The 16,101-nt window shown below is 47.5% G+C and overlaps 1 protein-coding gene across 1 annotated transcript; it reads left to right on the top strand.

The window, feature by feature from the left end:
- The first annotated feature begins 234 nt into the window (after positions 1 to 234).
- LOC120846254 lies at positions 235 to 15,815 on the top strand. The gene is made up of 8 exons (XM_040217955.3): positions 235 to 278; positions 5,186 to 5,564; positions 5,746 to 5,910; positions 8,821 to 9,007; positions 10,418 to 10,660; positions 10,720 to 10,891; positions 10,956 to 11,101; positions 15,637 to 15,815. Exons 1-8 carry the CDS (start codon positions 235 to 237, stop codon positions 15,813 to 15,815), a joined length of 1,515 nt encoding a protein of 504 aa, XP_040073889.3.
- Positions 15,816 to 16,101: the final 286 nt, after the last annotated feature.

The following is a 16,101-nucleotide window of genomic DNA, read 5'->3' as shown; positions in this document are numbered from 1 at the left end:
AGACGAATGATGCGATGTGCGACGTTGTTTATAAACGCAGGCTGTCGACGAAGCCATCGCCGAACGCGCTGCGACGGGTGCCGCCGATTCGGTCCCGGACCCAAACCCCTGCCCAGATGGAAATGGAGCCCTTGTTCCAGACTGTGAGCAGCTTTCCATGGATGTTTCTGAGCCGGAGACTGAACCGACTCCACGAAATGTCTGTGTCGGCGCACAAACGGAGCCTCTGCAAACATGCACGCGAAGGAACCAGACCAAGATCAAAGTCAGGTGCATAGGTGAGGATGTATCAATACTTGGGCTAGTTGGTTCGTGATGCAAGTGGACCAAAAACAAGCACTTCCTTGTGATCGTATTTTTTTTAATCAGGATATACTTTGTGCTTTGTTCATATCTAAGGTGTGGATACCACATGCATATGCAGAAACAGGTTGTTAAAATTTCAAAGTGGGAAATCTGCCCTGTGCAGTTTCATTGTAGCAGGTATAGAACCAGAGATCTAATTTGGATCTGAGAATGGCTCTGAATCTTTTCTGCATAGAGACAGTGCCAAGCAGCAGTGTACGGTCTGCAGGCAAGGGCTTGTTTCATCAGCTCAGTTACAGTCCTGCAGTCTGATTTTTGTCTTCGCTGAAAGTAAAGCCTGGGTCACACATTTGCGTTCGAGTGTGGTGTGGTCAGTTGTAGAAATGCGGATGCAGAACATTGCAGAAGTCGTTTGTGGAAGGCATGCACACACAGTAGTGTAGAACGTTATTGACGCTTTCGGCTCACCAATAGCAAGCGATATCCACCAAAAGCATGTCAGCTGCCAGCAGCCACATCGACACGGCTTTTTGAAGTTCTCTGGTGGTCCGCGTGACTCTGGCTACTCATACTGTCCCAACCTTAGAAAGACCTGCTTCCGAGTCTTGGTGTGCTCCGGAAGAAGACAGATCTTGTCCATTGTCACATTGAAGACGGCGGTGACAAAAACGCATGTTCATCGGCTACCACTAGAAACTTTTTATGAAAGGGTCTGAAGAAACGACCTCGCGACCGTGATCTGAGAACATCTCAAATTCTGATGAGGGTTTGACGAATGTGACAATAACAAAAAAAATTCGGAAAAGGCTAATAGCATTCAAAAATATTTATTATCCTGATGAGAGCGGCGGCACGACCGGCAGTCGCTATCTCTAAACAGTGCCAGCTCAGCTAAACGTCATGCCACACAAAGTCTGCATTAGCCCTTTCTACAGTAGCGATGGGAATTGAAATCATTTTGATATTCCTTTGATACGCCGATGAAACTGTTGAAAGTACCAGCAACAACACGAACATCCCCTACCACCAGCGAGAGAATACACGAACTCAACTCTATTATGTCGCAGCGCGGTAGTGGCGTGTCAAGCGCACTTCCGGTCTGGGGCTGTGGGCGGAAGTTGCCATGCGAGACGTGCATTCCTGCGTTGTTTTGAAAGAAATCGGAGAAAAACCTGCCTTCTTGTCAAAACGCCGTGACTGGGGCAGTTCCAAAGGAGTTGAGAAAGGCTTGAAGGTCAGTTTTCATGTGCTCAGTTCGTCCAAAAATGTGAATACGTGCCGTGAAAAAAAAAAAAAAAAATCCAGACGCCGTCAGACCACGATTGCTTGGGCGGGAAGCACTTTGTGTTAAATTCACGGATACTTGTGGTCATCAGATATATTTGTTTTGTTCCAACATGAACGCAGGAAAACCGTTAAGTTGGACGGACCCCTTGCAGACTACGTTCAGTGCATCTTCAAGTTCAAACAGACTCCTGATTGTTCAAACTGTCGTCTGCTCTTTCAAACATTTCTGCTTATCGTCTGCTCTTTCAGACGACACCGGCTTGTAGACCAAATGTTGGCCCGCTAATTGCGATAAGAAGTAAGTGTATGCCTCAAAATAGTTTAAAGATTGGTTGGGGTAAGCAAGCCTGGTGTAAACAGTAGATACAAAGAGATGGTGATCATTGTTACCAGTGGCCATTACCGACTTGTTATGCCTGATTCACTTGGTCCGATTATGCTTGCGATTTTCATTATCGACAGCGACCACCTCAGCTACGGTTCACGCTTTTGAAGCCCGAGCGACGTTGCAACTGAAAATTGCGAGCAGAATATCATCATACAAATCAGGCTTTAGCGTCCATTCTGCAGCGTCTACATGGAATGTATCGTCACATGTCACATTATTCATGCAAAGTTTTGCGGTGTAGTGAGCCTTGGTAATGTCGCTGAGGCCGCTCAAGTAGTCAGACATTGCCAGGAAGACGAAGAATCAACAATTCCAATACGAAAAAGAGCACGAGGACTCACATTGACGCCGACAACATCGCATTTTAATAGTTTGTTTATGGGCAACGGTGAGCTTCTTGTCCACTTTCCATCGCGCATGCACAGTGCCGGTGGCGTCTGCTAGGGGTGCTCCAGTTTGCTTGTAAACATGAGTTAGTCTACATTCTGATAAAGTAAGGAGCGAAAAGTACCTCTGGCGTCAATATATCCAACCACTGTCACCAGTGAACATAATCCCGCGGTAATCCTTGCTGTCAAACGCAGAAATACTTCATAGAAGCACATTTCAGCGACAACTCGACGACGCCGGCGAATGGGGATAAACAAACAACATGGTGTACTGTTCCCGCGTTGCTGTGGGCCTCTGATTGGCCCACCGCAACACACCTCAAGTGTTTCTGCACTCAAAGTTAAACCGAGTCCAACTTCCTTGCAGTGCTGTGCAATAGGGCAAGCATTGTCCCGTTACTAGGCGACACGCTTCTGCAACTGACTGCAAGCGTGCCATTCTGCTCTCGAATGCAGTCAAACGTTAATATGTGAACCAGGCTTGAGAGCCGTCTCAGCCACTTGTTGGCTAGGCAGGCACTATCGACCAAGGAAAAGGTCTAACCTGTTTATGAGTGATCAAAAAATATTTTGGTGAGAATGCCTTACTTACATACGCATGACAAAAGAGGTCGCACAGCATGTGTAATTTATTGCTCTTTGAATGCTACCCTTGCAAAATTTGAGCTGGTTCTAATGCCTGAAGATTGTTCACCGTTGCAGGTACCCAGACAGCATTTGCTAAACTTAGCAAGGAAGTGCAGACTGAGACTACTGAACAAACGAACTCAGCCACACAAAATCCAGTTTCGGCAGAGGCTCCAATAGATGAAGCTGATGGTTCGGCCTCAGATGAGTAAGCATGCCTTCACACTGAAATGCGTTTTGCCATGCATCTTTATATGTGCAACACTATGGCTCCTCTTGACTCGTGAAATGACACCCCACATTAAAGAAAAAATGTTTTTTTTTAAACAGCCTATTTAGGACATGCATGTCACAAAACAAATATTCCGCGAAAAAAACAAATTTTTTCTAGCAATATTTACGCTGCATGACGTAATTTAGTTGAAGTTACAACTTTTCCACATTTAAAACTCCCGCTCTTTCGACGCGCGTGCGGAGTGGCTGGAATACGTTACCCATGACGTATAGCAGCCTTTCCGTGACGTAGAATACAAACTTTGTGGCGCGTGATTTAAAACGGACGAAATAGCCGCAAACTAAAATGAGTCTCGCGCTATAAATATTGCTTTAAAAAATTTCGTTTTTGGCAGAAAATTTTTTTTGAAACATGCTTGTCCCAATGGACCTTTTCCACATACCAACGGCACCAGGCGGTGGCTGCACGAACTAAAAATCGAGGAAGTGACCTACCTGCACTACCAATCGGTAATAGGAGCTACGCTACCAGTTTCTTCGCTCTCTGAGCAGCGCCCTCCCAAACATCGGGTTTTCCTTTCCGTCGACATTCTTTTTTTGTGTAATACAATTATATATATGCTGCAGTTACGTGTTCTACTCGCTGATATACAGCCTCCTTCCGAATTTCCTCGATTTTTCGTTCCCGACTTCCGCCGCTTGGCATCGGGCGCTCGTGCGTCGGCAGAACGCTTGTCAGAAAAGGTCCATTAGGCTGTTTAAAAATATACTTTTTTTTTTCTTAGCAGTTACCCTTCAAGAGGAAAATTTTCCTCTCTAGAAGAGATCCTCAGTTCACTTTTGCTCTTATTTCTTTATGCTCTACACAAAGGCCCATATATGCAAACCCGAAATACTGCGGTCTCAAAGTTAGCCATGATTTAAAAAAAAAAAAAAAAAAAAACGAGACTGCAGATTGTGACGCACACACGCACTCAAGTCCCAATTTTTGTATTTTGAGACTTTTGAGTGTGTGTGTCGTTACCTGCAGTCCCTTTTTTTTTTTAATTATGTTTAATGTACATCAGCTCATTTGCACCCTTGCATTTATTTCAAACTTAGGTTTTCCACAGTTTTAATTTCTACTTTGAGTGACCAGTTAGTGGCACTTAACCCCCTTTATTCAAAACTTGTAGATTTCTTTATACTAGACTCTGGGAATGAAATGAAATTCGGAAATATCATGTACAGATTGATGAATGGCATATGGCGTCGGCATACCTAAGGATGAATTCGGATGAGCCTTGTGATCTTTACACATTGCCAAAATCTCAGCTCAAGAAGCCAAAATCTCAGTCAAGAAGCTTCTGTCAGATTACAGACATGTTGGCTCGATTTCAAGCCTACAATATGGGGACTTGTGTGCTGGCCTGGGGTTCAAGCCCATTTGTGTATCTGTGTACTGAAATTTGCATGGGAGCCACCTCGGCACGCAGACGTCAGGAAATGAGTGTTGGTTGTGGAGATATTCATTTAAACATCTCGTGTTTTTGCAGTGATCCTCTGGGTCTTCTTCAGGATCCAAGTGATCCTGACTACCGTCCAAACTACTCAGACGGTGAAGAGTTGAGTAAAATAACTTTTTCTGATTGGAACTTCGTTATGATGTATTTAGCATGACACTATTAGTGCCCCATTGTTGGTCTTGTTTCTTTTTCTCTTAGAAAGGGAGAGAGAGCTAGTAATACCTTATTTTAAGTTAAATGATTTTTATAAAAGCTATATGGCTTTCCCGAGCCTAAATTAAGTTTATTATTAGTAGAGCGGCGAGAGCTGCTCAATCAGGGCTGCAGCTTATAACCGGTAAATTTTATAACCGTCCTAACCCTGTTTGAGCAAACCACTCAACAAAGGCGCTATACATTTTTCTTTTGATTGAAGTTTAACTTTCCTCATTTTTTTTTCTATCTCAAAGGGCCCCAGGAAGTGGCGCAGCACCTGATGAAAGTGAAGCAGCCGTCGACAAGTACATCGTGTTTGGGTCTTGCCTCAAGAAGCTCCTGAAGCGGTGCTCGGATTGCTTCTCCATGAACACCCAAGTCTCCTTTGACCTTGTCGGATCCATGGTGAAGGCCACCACCACTTGCGGCGCTGGCCACACCAGCATCTGGGAGAGCCAGCCTAAGTGTCATGGCAAGCCAGAGGGCAACATCTTAATGTGTAGCGGGATCGTCTTCAGTGGAGGCTGCCCAACAAAGGTGCTCCGCCTCTTCGATATCATGGGCGTCGCCAGAATCCATTCCACACAGTTCAACGAGTATCAGAGATGCTACGTGCTCCCAGCAGTGATGAACGTAAGCAGCTTAGATTGTGCTATCTTTTAGAATATGCACAGCAATTTTCGAAATTAATCAAAGACAAGGGATGCAACCCTCCCTGTTGTCATCTGTCCTTGTTTTTACTTTCCTGGTCAATTGCTGTAAATTTACATGCTCCTTAATTTCTGTTTAGCAATGCTCTGTTTTTTTACAACAGGTATGGAGAGCTCAACAACGCACTCTTGTCAAGAGCCTGGAGGGGCGGCCACTACGGCTGGCCGGCGACGGCCGATCGGACTCCCCTGGCTTTTCTGCCCTGCACGGGACGTATTCGCTGCTGGAGACATCAATCAACCGTATTATTCACCTGGAACTTGTACAGGTGGGCATTGCAAATGTTTTCCACCATTTATATAACACTCCAATCTAGTTTCACAAGAGCGTGCAGGCAGTCTTGGGTAGTAACGCGTTACTGTAATTTCGTTACTTTTTTGGTAACTTCTAACTGTAACGAGTTACTTTTTTAAAATGTAACTTGTAACTGTAGTTCAATTACTTTTTTCTGAGGTAACGATGAAAGTAACGACGTTACTTTTGTCGTTACTTTTCAGTGTTTTATGAATAATATATCACTGATCGAGTACAATTTATATTCTCGTTGCACTTTTAAAATCGTCTATTCCGACATTTTGAGTGTCATGTTGGCCTTGCACAAACTTGTGAATACGTTCTTTCTCACGAGTCACGACCCGAATATAGCCACGTGAAGATATCATGAAAAAAAATCTAGTTATATTCACGCACGCGCTTGTACTTTGTGACTCAACACTTTATAGCATCCTCGATCATCCGCACCGGTGCGCACCGGGGCACTGAGGTGCGCCCCTTCATCTTCGATCAAGTGCACCGGTGCGCACCGTACGTCCTCGATCAACGAAGCGCACCCTCCCGGTGCAGCTTTTCGTTGCCCCAACGCGCACCAAGAAAATCGGCGGTGCGCCGGGGGGCAGTCCCATCAGGCATTGCGGCCAGGAGCGGGAATCGAAAAGATGGCGGGAGTAGCAGACGCGCAGACTATCGAGATGGCGATCTTGCAAAAACGAATACGCCTCGCAGCTGCACTAGATGATTTCCTCGGGTCTTCTGACGGCGAGACGACGAGCTTCTCACCGTCGCCGCGATTACTGGCGATTGCTGCGGTGGCAAGGAGCGCCCGAAAAGCACGAACTTCGTGGAAAGCGGCGTGAGGCGTTTCGATGACAGCGAGGTACGGCTATTATCTGGTGTTTCGTTTTCTTGGAACTAATAATGATGGCCAACATATACATGTGGAATTTTCACCCGCTTCGTAACCCCATCGACCATCACGTCCACGATGTTTATTTCTGTGGGACCGTCAAATCCGCGAGTAAAAAAATAGAAGAAATTGACAGCAGACGGGCACCGTGCGCTGACCTACGCAAAATAAACGAACAAAACGCGAATTGACGCAAGGTGGAGCTCGCCGCGGTGCACCGGCGCGGCGCAGTTTGTCCTCGATGTTGCACCGACATCGCGCAGCACGACCGAGGAGCGCTGTGCACTGTGCTGGTTTCAGGGCGATTCCGGTGCGAGTTGATCGAAGATGCTATAAAAAGCGTACTGTTTATTTTATGCAATAGAGCTTGGTGAGGGGCGTTTTCCAGTTTTCCCTATTTTTTGGTGTTACAGAAAAGTAACTGAAAAGTAACGTCGTTACTTTTTAAAAGTAACTGTAACTGTAACGAGTTACTCTTTTGTTGCGGTAACTGTAACGGTAACTTCGCTACTTTTTTCTGAAAGTAACTGTAACTGTAACGAATTTCTTTTTAAAAGTAACTTACCCAAGACTGCGTGCAGGTGAGTTTTGTCCCCGGAACTACCTGCATACTACTTGTGTATTGTAAAGACTGGAGACTAATAGAGAAGAAAAGATGGTCAGGCAACGCAAAGAAGAGAAGGACGAACCAAATGCAAGTCTCCTTCCAGGTGCTGAAGGAAGGCTTGCCAGGCTATGCTCGTCATTCAATCTATCCGAGTGCTATTTTTGTTCGAAAAATCACAGCTGCATGTGAAATTTTACAGTGATAGCTGTTAGTGGGACCCTTTCTAGTTACGCATTGTGTGTGCGTGCTCCACCTCGACGAAAATGTTACAAAAATGTGTTCTCAGATAGTGCCTGCGGGAAATTGATCCTAGTATCCAACGGCTTGCACCACGATGCTCTTCTCATTCAGCTATAATGCTTGTCAACTCAAAAAGTGTGTTCTTTGAAGTACCCAGTGCAGACAGCACTCACTCATGTGGAGAATACCAAGCAATAACAGGAAACATTCATGGCGGCAGGCTAGTAGGTGCACACGTGTAAGGGTTTTCACCTTTCTGCTAAGCTTAGCATGCCACCGTGGATGCACCTGTTCTTGTGCAAATAAAATTATAATTCCAATAATGAAATTAACAAAATGCTAATGTATCGGGGATAAAGCTACAAGCTCGAGCCATGCGAACAAAATACAGAATGCGTGCCAATGCGGCAGTGCGGGCCCGAGAAGACGCAGCGAAGGAGGCGAAATGTTAGGCAGATCTCGAGATTTGAGCACGGGAAGCAAAAGTGCGCTGTCACCTCTGATTTCCTTGAGGCAGTTATGGCGCTGGATGGACTGTGGCGGGATGTTCGGCATCGAAGGACCGGTTGGGAATGTGTCAGTTGAAGTGGACATAATCGTGTCACGTCTACATCGGTCCGTGGATGGCAACCATGCCATTAAAGCTATGGCTGTCCATTATCTTGCTTGAGAGCGTATTAGTACAGCTGCACGTGACATTTCTGTGTTGTCTGTTCGTTCACGCCTCCTTTTGGGTCTCCATCGGAATCTTATCCCAGCTCGCCTGTCTTCTCTTCAGTTATAGAAGTTGATGTTAGTTATGCCTGATATTAGTTTGGAAATGTTCCCTTATTTTAGTAATTCCTTTATAGCATGATGTTTGTATTGCAAGTTAGTTTATTTCACAACTATGCTTTCACTCTCTCAAAGAGGAAAGGGTTTAAATCGGAATTCAATAGTTTTTAATGTTGCTTAAATAGAAAAAATTAATGTTCCTAATGATTTATAAGCAATGTCAGCGGACTCAATTGTTCAGAACCGGTGTTCTAATTTTTGGGGTATTTTACACTTATACTACACTTTCGTTCAATGAAGTTGTTAATCCTAGAAATTTATTACTACTATGGACTTGCAGAGTTCATGGCATTTGTATACCGGTTGTTTTTCAGTCGACTGAGGTGAAGTCAAGTTGCCACATGGAACTGGAGGGGCTGACTAGGTCTTTAGTCTACTTTGCGGAACTAGGTATAACCGTGGAGGTCCTTGTCACTGACAGGCACCTGCAGGTCAGCGCGTACATGAAGCGAGAGCATCCCCTCATCCAGCACCGCTTTGATATCTGGCATGTCAGCAAAGGTAAGCCAATATCACAGTAAAAGCACATATCCCACGAAATTGACTGAAATAAAGGTTGACTGGTCAAACAGAAACCCCAGGACAATAAACTAAAACAGGCCAAATACAACAACGAGATGATTATAATAATACATATCTTTGTTTACCAATGCATTGTTGCATCTCTGAAGATAAAACAGCTCCAAGTGCAGGCAAGCAGAGGTTGAAGTTGCACTTTAAGCATGCTTATCACCAACCAGTGGTGTTTGTGATGCCATTTCAGGAAGGTTATTGTGATAAATCACTAATGAAAAAGAGGGAGCACAACATTGGAGGTTTGAGGCTTAGGAGCTGCCAGGAAGTCCCTAGTTTTCCAGGCCAAAATACTTGCTGAGCTGCATGAACCGAAGATAGGCTGGTTGCGGTATAAGGACATTTTAGGAAAGACCATTTTATCCACCCTAGCCTCTGTACAGGCTGCATGCGGGATAGGGTGCTCTTACAAAACCACATTTTATCTCCTGCTCGTGTTTTACCGTTCTCTTAAAACCTTCCATCCTTTTTTTTTATTATTAGTTTGCATGTAGACAATTGCTTCTTCTGTCACTCTTGGTGTTGGAAAATCTTGGAAATATCTTAAGGGGCTACACCAATGATGGAGCTCGAGAAACACGACCGAGGACAAGGGGCGGATTTAGAAGGGGGTCCGGATGTCCTGACCCCCCTCTTGATTTCTGCATGTGTAAAATTTAGGGTGTGAAACGAGGGAGAGGGGGAGGGGGTTCCTAAGCATATGGTACGCTGACCAACAGCTGACCCCCCCCCCCCCCCCCCCCCTCAGGAAATTCCTGCATCCGCCCCTGCCGAGGACCTATACAGGTCGCATGAACCCATGTTCTCCAGGTCTTTTCCTCCCTCCAAGACCCAACAGCATCTGCAGAGGAGAGTCTGCTTGCTTGCCATTGAGTGAAAATGGAACATCAGGCAATGCTTTTGTGGAGCTAGCAGAAAAAGTGTGCCTCCTCCCATACATGAGCATAGGGCACAGCTTCACCAGCATAGCTTCCGGTGAAGCCTGGAGCTGGAAGTATGCCACATGAACACCTAAGCCCTGCATAAAATTTGCTTATAAGTTTTGCCTTAGCAAAATATAATTGAGGATCCACAATTGAGCAAAGCATTGTCTCAGCTGCAGTTAGAGCACATTCAAGCCTCTTTATAATTTCCTCAGAAATATCTTGACAGTTCTGGACTAAGGAGCATTCCTTTTTATGAGATCATCCTTCTGCCACTGGTTTGTGGAGTTATAATCTATATACAGCAGTAGAAAATAATGCAGTTTATAGAAGTCATCTTTCAACTACAATGAAAGTGTTTTCAAACTCATTGCCCGCATTACATTGGAGCATTGAAAGGGAATTATATTTACAGGCATTAAAAAGAAGATTGTGGCAATCGCCAAGTCGCCACGCCACAAGCCATTGGAAAAATGGCTGGACACCATCACGAGACATCTGTACTGGTGCGCCCGCACCAGCAACGGCCGGGGGGACCTGATCCTGGCAAAATGGACGTCATTCACCAGGCACATCTGCAATGTCCACCACCACCCGAACCCACTGCACCCAGCGTGCTTGCACGGGGATGTCAGTGATCGGCTCTGGATTGAGGAGGGTGAGCTCCTGGGTTGCAAGTTTTAGAGAATGTTCGCTTATAGTTGCTCTTACTTTTAGGCACCGAAACCTACAAGAAGTTGGAATCGGTTGTGCTCTCTAAGCATCTCCTGCGGGACATTCCCAAGCTGTCCTCGAACGAGCAGACGTTCGGACTGGATGCGTTCCATGGGGTGCTGATTCATTTTGCCCCCAAGTCTGTTAGCTACCGATATGATGGACTGCTGGCAAGGTGGGTGTTGCACTTCGCCTGGCATCTGGACTACTAATTTGTTACGCTCTGCTGCATCTTTCAGGACATACATTGCAGCGCTCCACTACAACTGCAATGCGGACAGGAAGGTGCGCCTCACAGAAGACGGCGAAGACAAACACGCCCTGAAGTTTTCCAGAGCAAGGAAACAGTGGACCATTGTTCCCGTCATGGAAGACACCAAGTTTGGTATGCTGTATTCACAAACTATGTGTAAACACAAGTTATGAACATTACCATCCACACATAGATATAATTTACATACTTTTGGACCAAGCCGAGTCCCTTCAGCTTGGTCTTGAAAGTCGAGTTACATTGAAGAACCTGATATAATAATTGTTGGCCAGCAACTTGCTGGATCACGCTTTCCCGCTTCGCGAATGAGGCCACCGGTCTTCCATGTTTTTGGAGGCATAAGATGATTGACTAGCGCTCTGGAGGCTACTATAAAAAATAGAAATGGTTGACATCTTGTTCTTGATCGCCGTTCGATGAAACAATATCTGTACACGCAGTAAGAATGCAAGCTTCATTTTCAGTATCCGGCGAAAGTTTTGCAAAAGCACAGCACCAGAGAAGGGCAGCATATGCAGCTTCTGCAATGCTAACTCGGCCATCCTGTGCCTCCATAAACGTGGCCAACCAGTGGCCACGTTTGCATACATACGCAGAGATAGGCAAGCGCAATCCAGCAAAGTCATATGGATCATTAATATAAACTTGTTCACAGTAAAAAGAAAAAGGGGGGGGGGGGAAGGGGGGGCACTTTTGACATCTCCTGGTCATGCAAGGAAATTGAAAATGTGAGCACCACAGAATTTTGCACACTGTATGGGCCAGAGATGTCAAGGGGCTGTTACAGTAAGATGAAGTGTGTATTCTTATTGTAGTAAGGTTGACAGCTGGGCAAGTTGGTACTGGTTAATAAAACCACAAAAAGGTACAAAAGGAAGCGACAAACTGGACAGGACAGAGTGCTGACCCGTAACTATGTATTTTTACTGATAGACAAGGAGAAAGACAGCATGCATTGTTCCACAAGTTCACACGCAGATCTTCTACCGATATCTACACATTACTGCACAGGCTGGACGTTCATTGTCAGTCTCAGGAATGGACCTTTTTCGAGTAACAAGCGCCGTCTGGGGAGTTGTCTGCGAACTACAATAGAAGAGCAGCCCAACATTCCTCCGCCGGTCAAAACACATTGGCGTCGTGCCGTTGTATCGGTTTTCAGTGCTCTTTATATTGCCACCCGCAGAGCCGAGAAGGCAACGCTCGGTCACGGTCTTCTAGAAGATTCCCGGTCATTCTCGCAGCAGACGTAACTTTCGTTCTGCTTTGTTATTCTCGAAAGTGCCAGTTCATCCTCGCCCCGAGCGCGCGACGCTCGAACCTTCTTTGCCGAACTTTCGAGATAGTGACGCAGGGTAGATAAGCGGCTCCCGCGACCTTGTCGAGTCAGTCCCAGTTTCGCTAGCGCTCTGTAGTGCCGCCGAACCGCCGCCCGCTTTTCTGCTACCTCGACGCTCTTTCTTTATTTATTTTTGGTTGGCACAAGTTCGCCCATTAAATCTTTATTTTCAGTTCACTGTTCGGCTTTTCGTCACCTTCATTCGTGACATTTCTGACAACAGGCATTCGACGAACTAAAGCGACGGCTCCAGTCACCACCGATCCTCGGCCACTTCGACCAATCAGCCGAAACGGAGGTCCACACGGACGCCAGTAATACAGGACTCGGAGCGGTACTGGTCCAACGACAAGACGGTGCGGAGCGCGTGATCGCATACGCTAGCCGGACGCTGTCGAACGCGGAACGCAATTACTCAACGACCGAGAAGGAATGTCTGGCCGTCGTCTGGGCCATCACGAAATTCCGCCCATACCTGTACGGAACTCCTTTTCGGGTGGTCACCGACCACCATTCGCTGTGTTGGTTAGCGAGCCTGAAGGACCCATCGGGACGCCTCGCTCGATGGAGCCTACGACTGCAGGAGTACGACGTAACCGTGGTCTACAAGTCAGGCCGAAAACACAGCGACGCCGACTCCCTGTCCAGAGCCCCTGTCGAGTCAGCTACCGGATGTGCCAAAGACGACGACGACGACGACCACTTTCTTGGCGCGGTGAGCATTCACGGCATGACAGCGCTCCAGCGGGACGATCCTGAGTTGCGTGCATTGATCGACCACTTGGAGGGACGAGGGGGTACGATTCCCCGAGCCTTCTCACGTGACCTGCCAAGATTCACCGTCCGGAGAGGTATCCTCTATAAAGAAAACTTCAGGGACAACAACTCGACGTGGCTGCTGGTGATTCCTGCCAGTCTTCGAGAAGAGATCTTCCAAGCCTGCCACGACGACCCAACATCTGGTCACCTTGGCTACAGTAGGACCCTTGCACGGATCCGAGAAAAATACTACTGGCCCAAGCTTCCGAAGACTGTCCACCTCTACGTCCGTTCGTGCCACGAATGCCAACGACGCAAGAAACCACCGACGAAGCCGGCAGGTCTCCTGCAACCGATCGCGCCCCCGATTGCACCATTCCAGCAGGTTGGAATGGATCTTCTCGGACCTTTCCCACCGTCGGCGCAGGGAAACCGGTGGATAATCGTGGCAACTGATTATCTCACCAGGTACGCCGAGACAAAAGCACTCCCGTCGGGGACCGCCGTGGAAGTAGCCAAATTCTTCGTGGAGTCTATCGTCCTCCGACACGGCGCTCCCCAAGTCCTGATTACGGACCGAGGATCCTCGTTCATGGCGCACCTGACACAAGAGATACTCCGCCTGAGCCACACCGACCACCGCCGGACCACGGCATACCACCCGCAGACCAATGGGCTGACGGAGCGACTAAACAAGACCATCGCCGACATGATTTCTATGTACGTGGACGTGGAACACAAGACGTGGGATGAAGTGCTGCCCTACGTCACGTTTGCGTACAACACGGCGATTCAAGAAACTACCGGCGTTACACCCTTTCAGCTGGTGCACGGCAGAAAGGTGACGACGATGCTCGACGCCATGCTGCCCCACGATCCAACGGACGACGGCACCGACGACGCCCAGCTGGTCACCCAACGAGCAGAAGAAGTACGACAGCTAGCCCGTCTTCGAATAAAGAACCAGCAACGTGTCGACGCAGGCCGCTACAACCTCCGCCGCCGCGACGTGGAGTTCCAGCCCGGAGACAGGGTATGGGTGTGGACGCCCATTCGCCGCCGCGGCCTCAGCGAGAAACTGTTAAAACGCTACTTCGGACCCTACAAGGTCATCCGCCGCCTTGGGGACTTGAACTACGAGGTGCTCCCCGACGGAACTCGCCCATCAGGACGCCGCCAGCCACGACCCGAAGTCGTCCACGTAGTTCGACTCAAGCCGTTCTACGCGCGTTAGGATTGTGAAACTGCATGTTTGTTTTGTTTCGCCGTAATTGTTTTAGCCATTTCCGTTTTCCTTTCGTTTTGCATCGGGGCGATGCACTTTTAAAGGGGGGATAATGCCACCCGCAGAGCCGAGAAGGCAACGCTCGGTCACGGTCTTCTAGAAGATTCCCGGTCATTCTCGCAGCAGACGTAACTTTCGTTCTGCTTTGTTATTCTCGAAAGTGCCAGTTCATCCTCGCCCCGAGCGCGCGACGCTCGAACCTTCTTTGCCGAACTTTCGAGATAGTGACGCAGGGTAGATAAGCGGCTCCCGCGACCTTGTCGAGTCAGTCCCAGTTTCGCTAGCGCTCTGTAGTGCCGCCGAACCGCCGCCCGCTTTTCTGCTACCTCGACGCTCTTTCTTTATTTATTTTTGGTTGGCACAAGTTCGCCCATTAAATCTTTATTTTCAGTTCACTGTTCGGCTTTTCGTCACCTTCATTCGTGACAATATTCCATACTACCGATACTAAAAAAAACCATGATTCAAAATAGACTAAATACGCACGAAGATAGATGCTGACAATGTTGCTGTCTCCATTTTAGCAGGGCACCGCGTCCCGGTGTCCTGTGAAAATGGCGACAGCGGGAGTGTATGCATGCGCAGAAGCTTACTGGAAAAAGGTCCATTCTAGCTCCTTACTCGACAAAGCCACTGATGCTGAGCTAATGCAGTTTTTTCTGCCACTGTGGATGTAGAATTCCTCAAGCACCTCACGGGATGATTCGCCCAGGCACTCTTTACAGTGAACTGAAACGTGCCCTTCCACTGGTGGCTCCGAGATACAGTAGTACTTGTGCTCACACAACCTATCGTTCTGAACGATGGGCTCCGTGAGCACAGGTACTATCTCGGAGCCACAGTGGGAGTGCACCTTTCAGTTCATTGTAAAGAGTGCCTGTGCAAACCGTCTTTCAATACCACCACGATTTTGGGAAGGCACAAAGAAAAGTTGACACATAATGTGCTTGAGGCATTCTACATCCACAGTGCTGGAAAAAACTGCATTAGCTCAGCGTCAGTGGCTTTGTCGAGTAAGGAGCTAAAATTCCTGCAACTGACGTTGAAGGTCCAGCACATGCAGTAATGCGTAGATATCATCGGTAGATGATGTGCGTGTGAATGTGTGGATCAATGTGTGTTGTCTTTCTCCTTGTCTATCTGTAAAAATACATATTAGTTGCGAGTCAGCGCTCTCTCCTGTCCGGTTTGTCGCTTCATTTTGTACCTTTGAGCACTGTTTTATCCCATTATGTTTAATTCTTATTGTGAATTTTTTGCTCTTAGGTTACATCCAGAAGCTGCTAACTGGACTCTTTGAACACATTGAGAGGTACCCAACGTTCGCAGCAGCGAAGGAAGCACTCCCGAAGCAGAAACGACCAACACTGGGCAGCACGCTGGCACAGAGGCCTGGCCTGGAGACTGCTCTAGCCACTCACCGGTCACGCTTTCGAAGGCAGTGAGATGTGTGTCTCTTCTGGTGGCCTTACAGTGACGTATCATGACGCATGTTAGATGCACCAGGGGGGTGCCTCTAACATGCCTCAGGTAGTAGTGATACCCTAACAAGAGCCAGTACGACACTAATCAAGATTGAAACTGTCAGAGGTCGGGGTTGAACCCAGGGGTCCTGGGTTCAGTCCAAACCCCTGCAAGCTTTGATCTGGATGAGCATTGTACAGGCCCGTGTCGGTGTATGGCCCAACGAGCCGGCGTGGGGCGCCGGAGAACTTTGCCCCGCTGTCGCGC

Source organism: Ixodes scapularis, unplaced genomic scaffold (assembly GCF_016920785.2).
Source record: "Ixodes scapularis isolate PalLabHiFi unplaced genomic scaffold, ASM1692078v2 PGA_scaffold0__279_contigs__length_252992795, whole genome shotgun sequence".
Classification (NCBI taxonomy): domain Eukaryota; kingdom Metazoa; phylum Arthropoda; class Arachnida; order Ixodida; family Ixodidae; genus Ixodes; species Ixodes scapularis.
Note: the sequence above shows the minus strand (reverse complement) of the source record. Positions and strands in the feature narration are given on the sequence as shown.

What these genes read in the sequence shown, in the direction of transcription:
- LOC120846254 (XM_040217955.3), top strand. Translation starts at nt 235, where the DNA reads ATGCACGCGAAGGAACCAGACCAAGATCAAAGTCAGGTGCATAG. An exon ending in TGCTCCCAGCAGTGATGAAC is followed by an intron (nt 5,565 to 5,745) that starts GTAAGCAGCTTA and finishes TTTTTACAACAG; the next exon opens with GTATGGAGAGCTCAACAACG. An exon ending in CATGGAAGACACCAAGTTTG is followed by an intron (nt 11,102 to 15,636) that starts GTATGCTGTATT and finishes TTTTGCTCTTAG; the next exon opens with GTTACATCCAGAAGCTGCTA.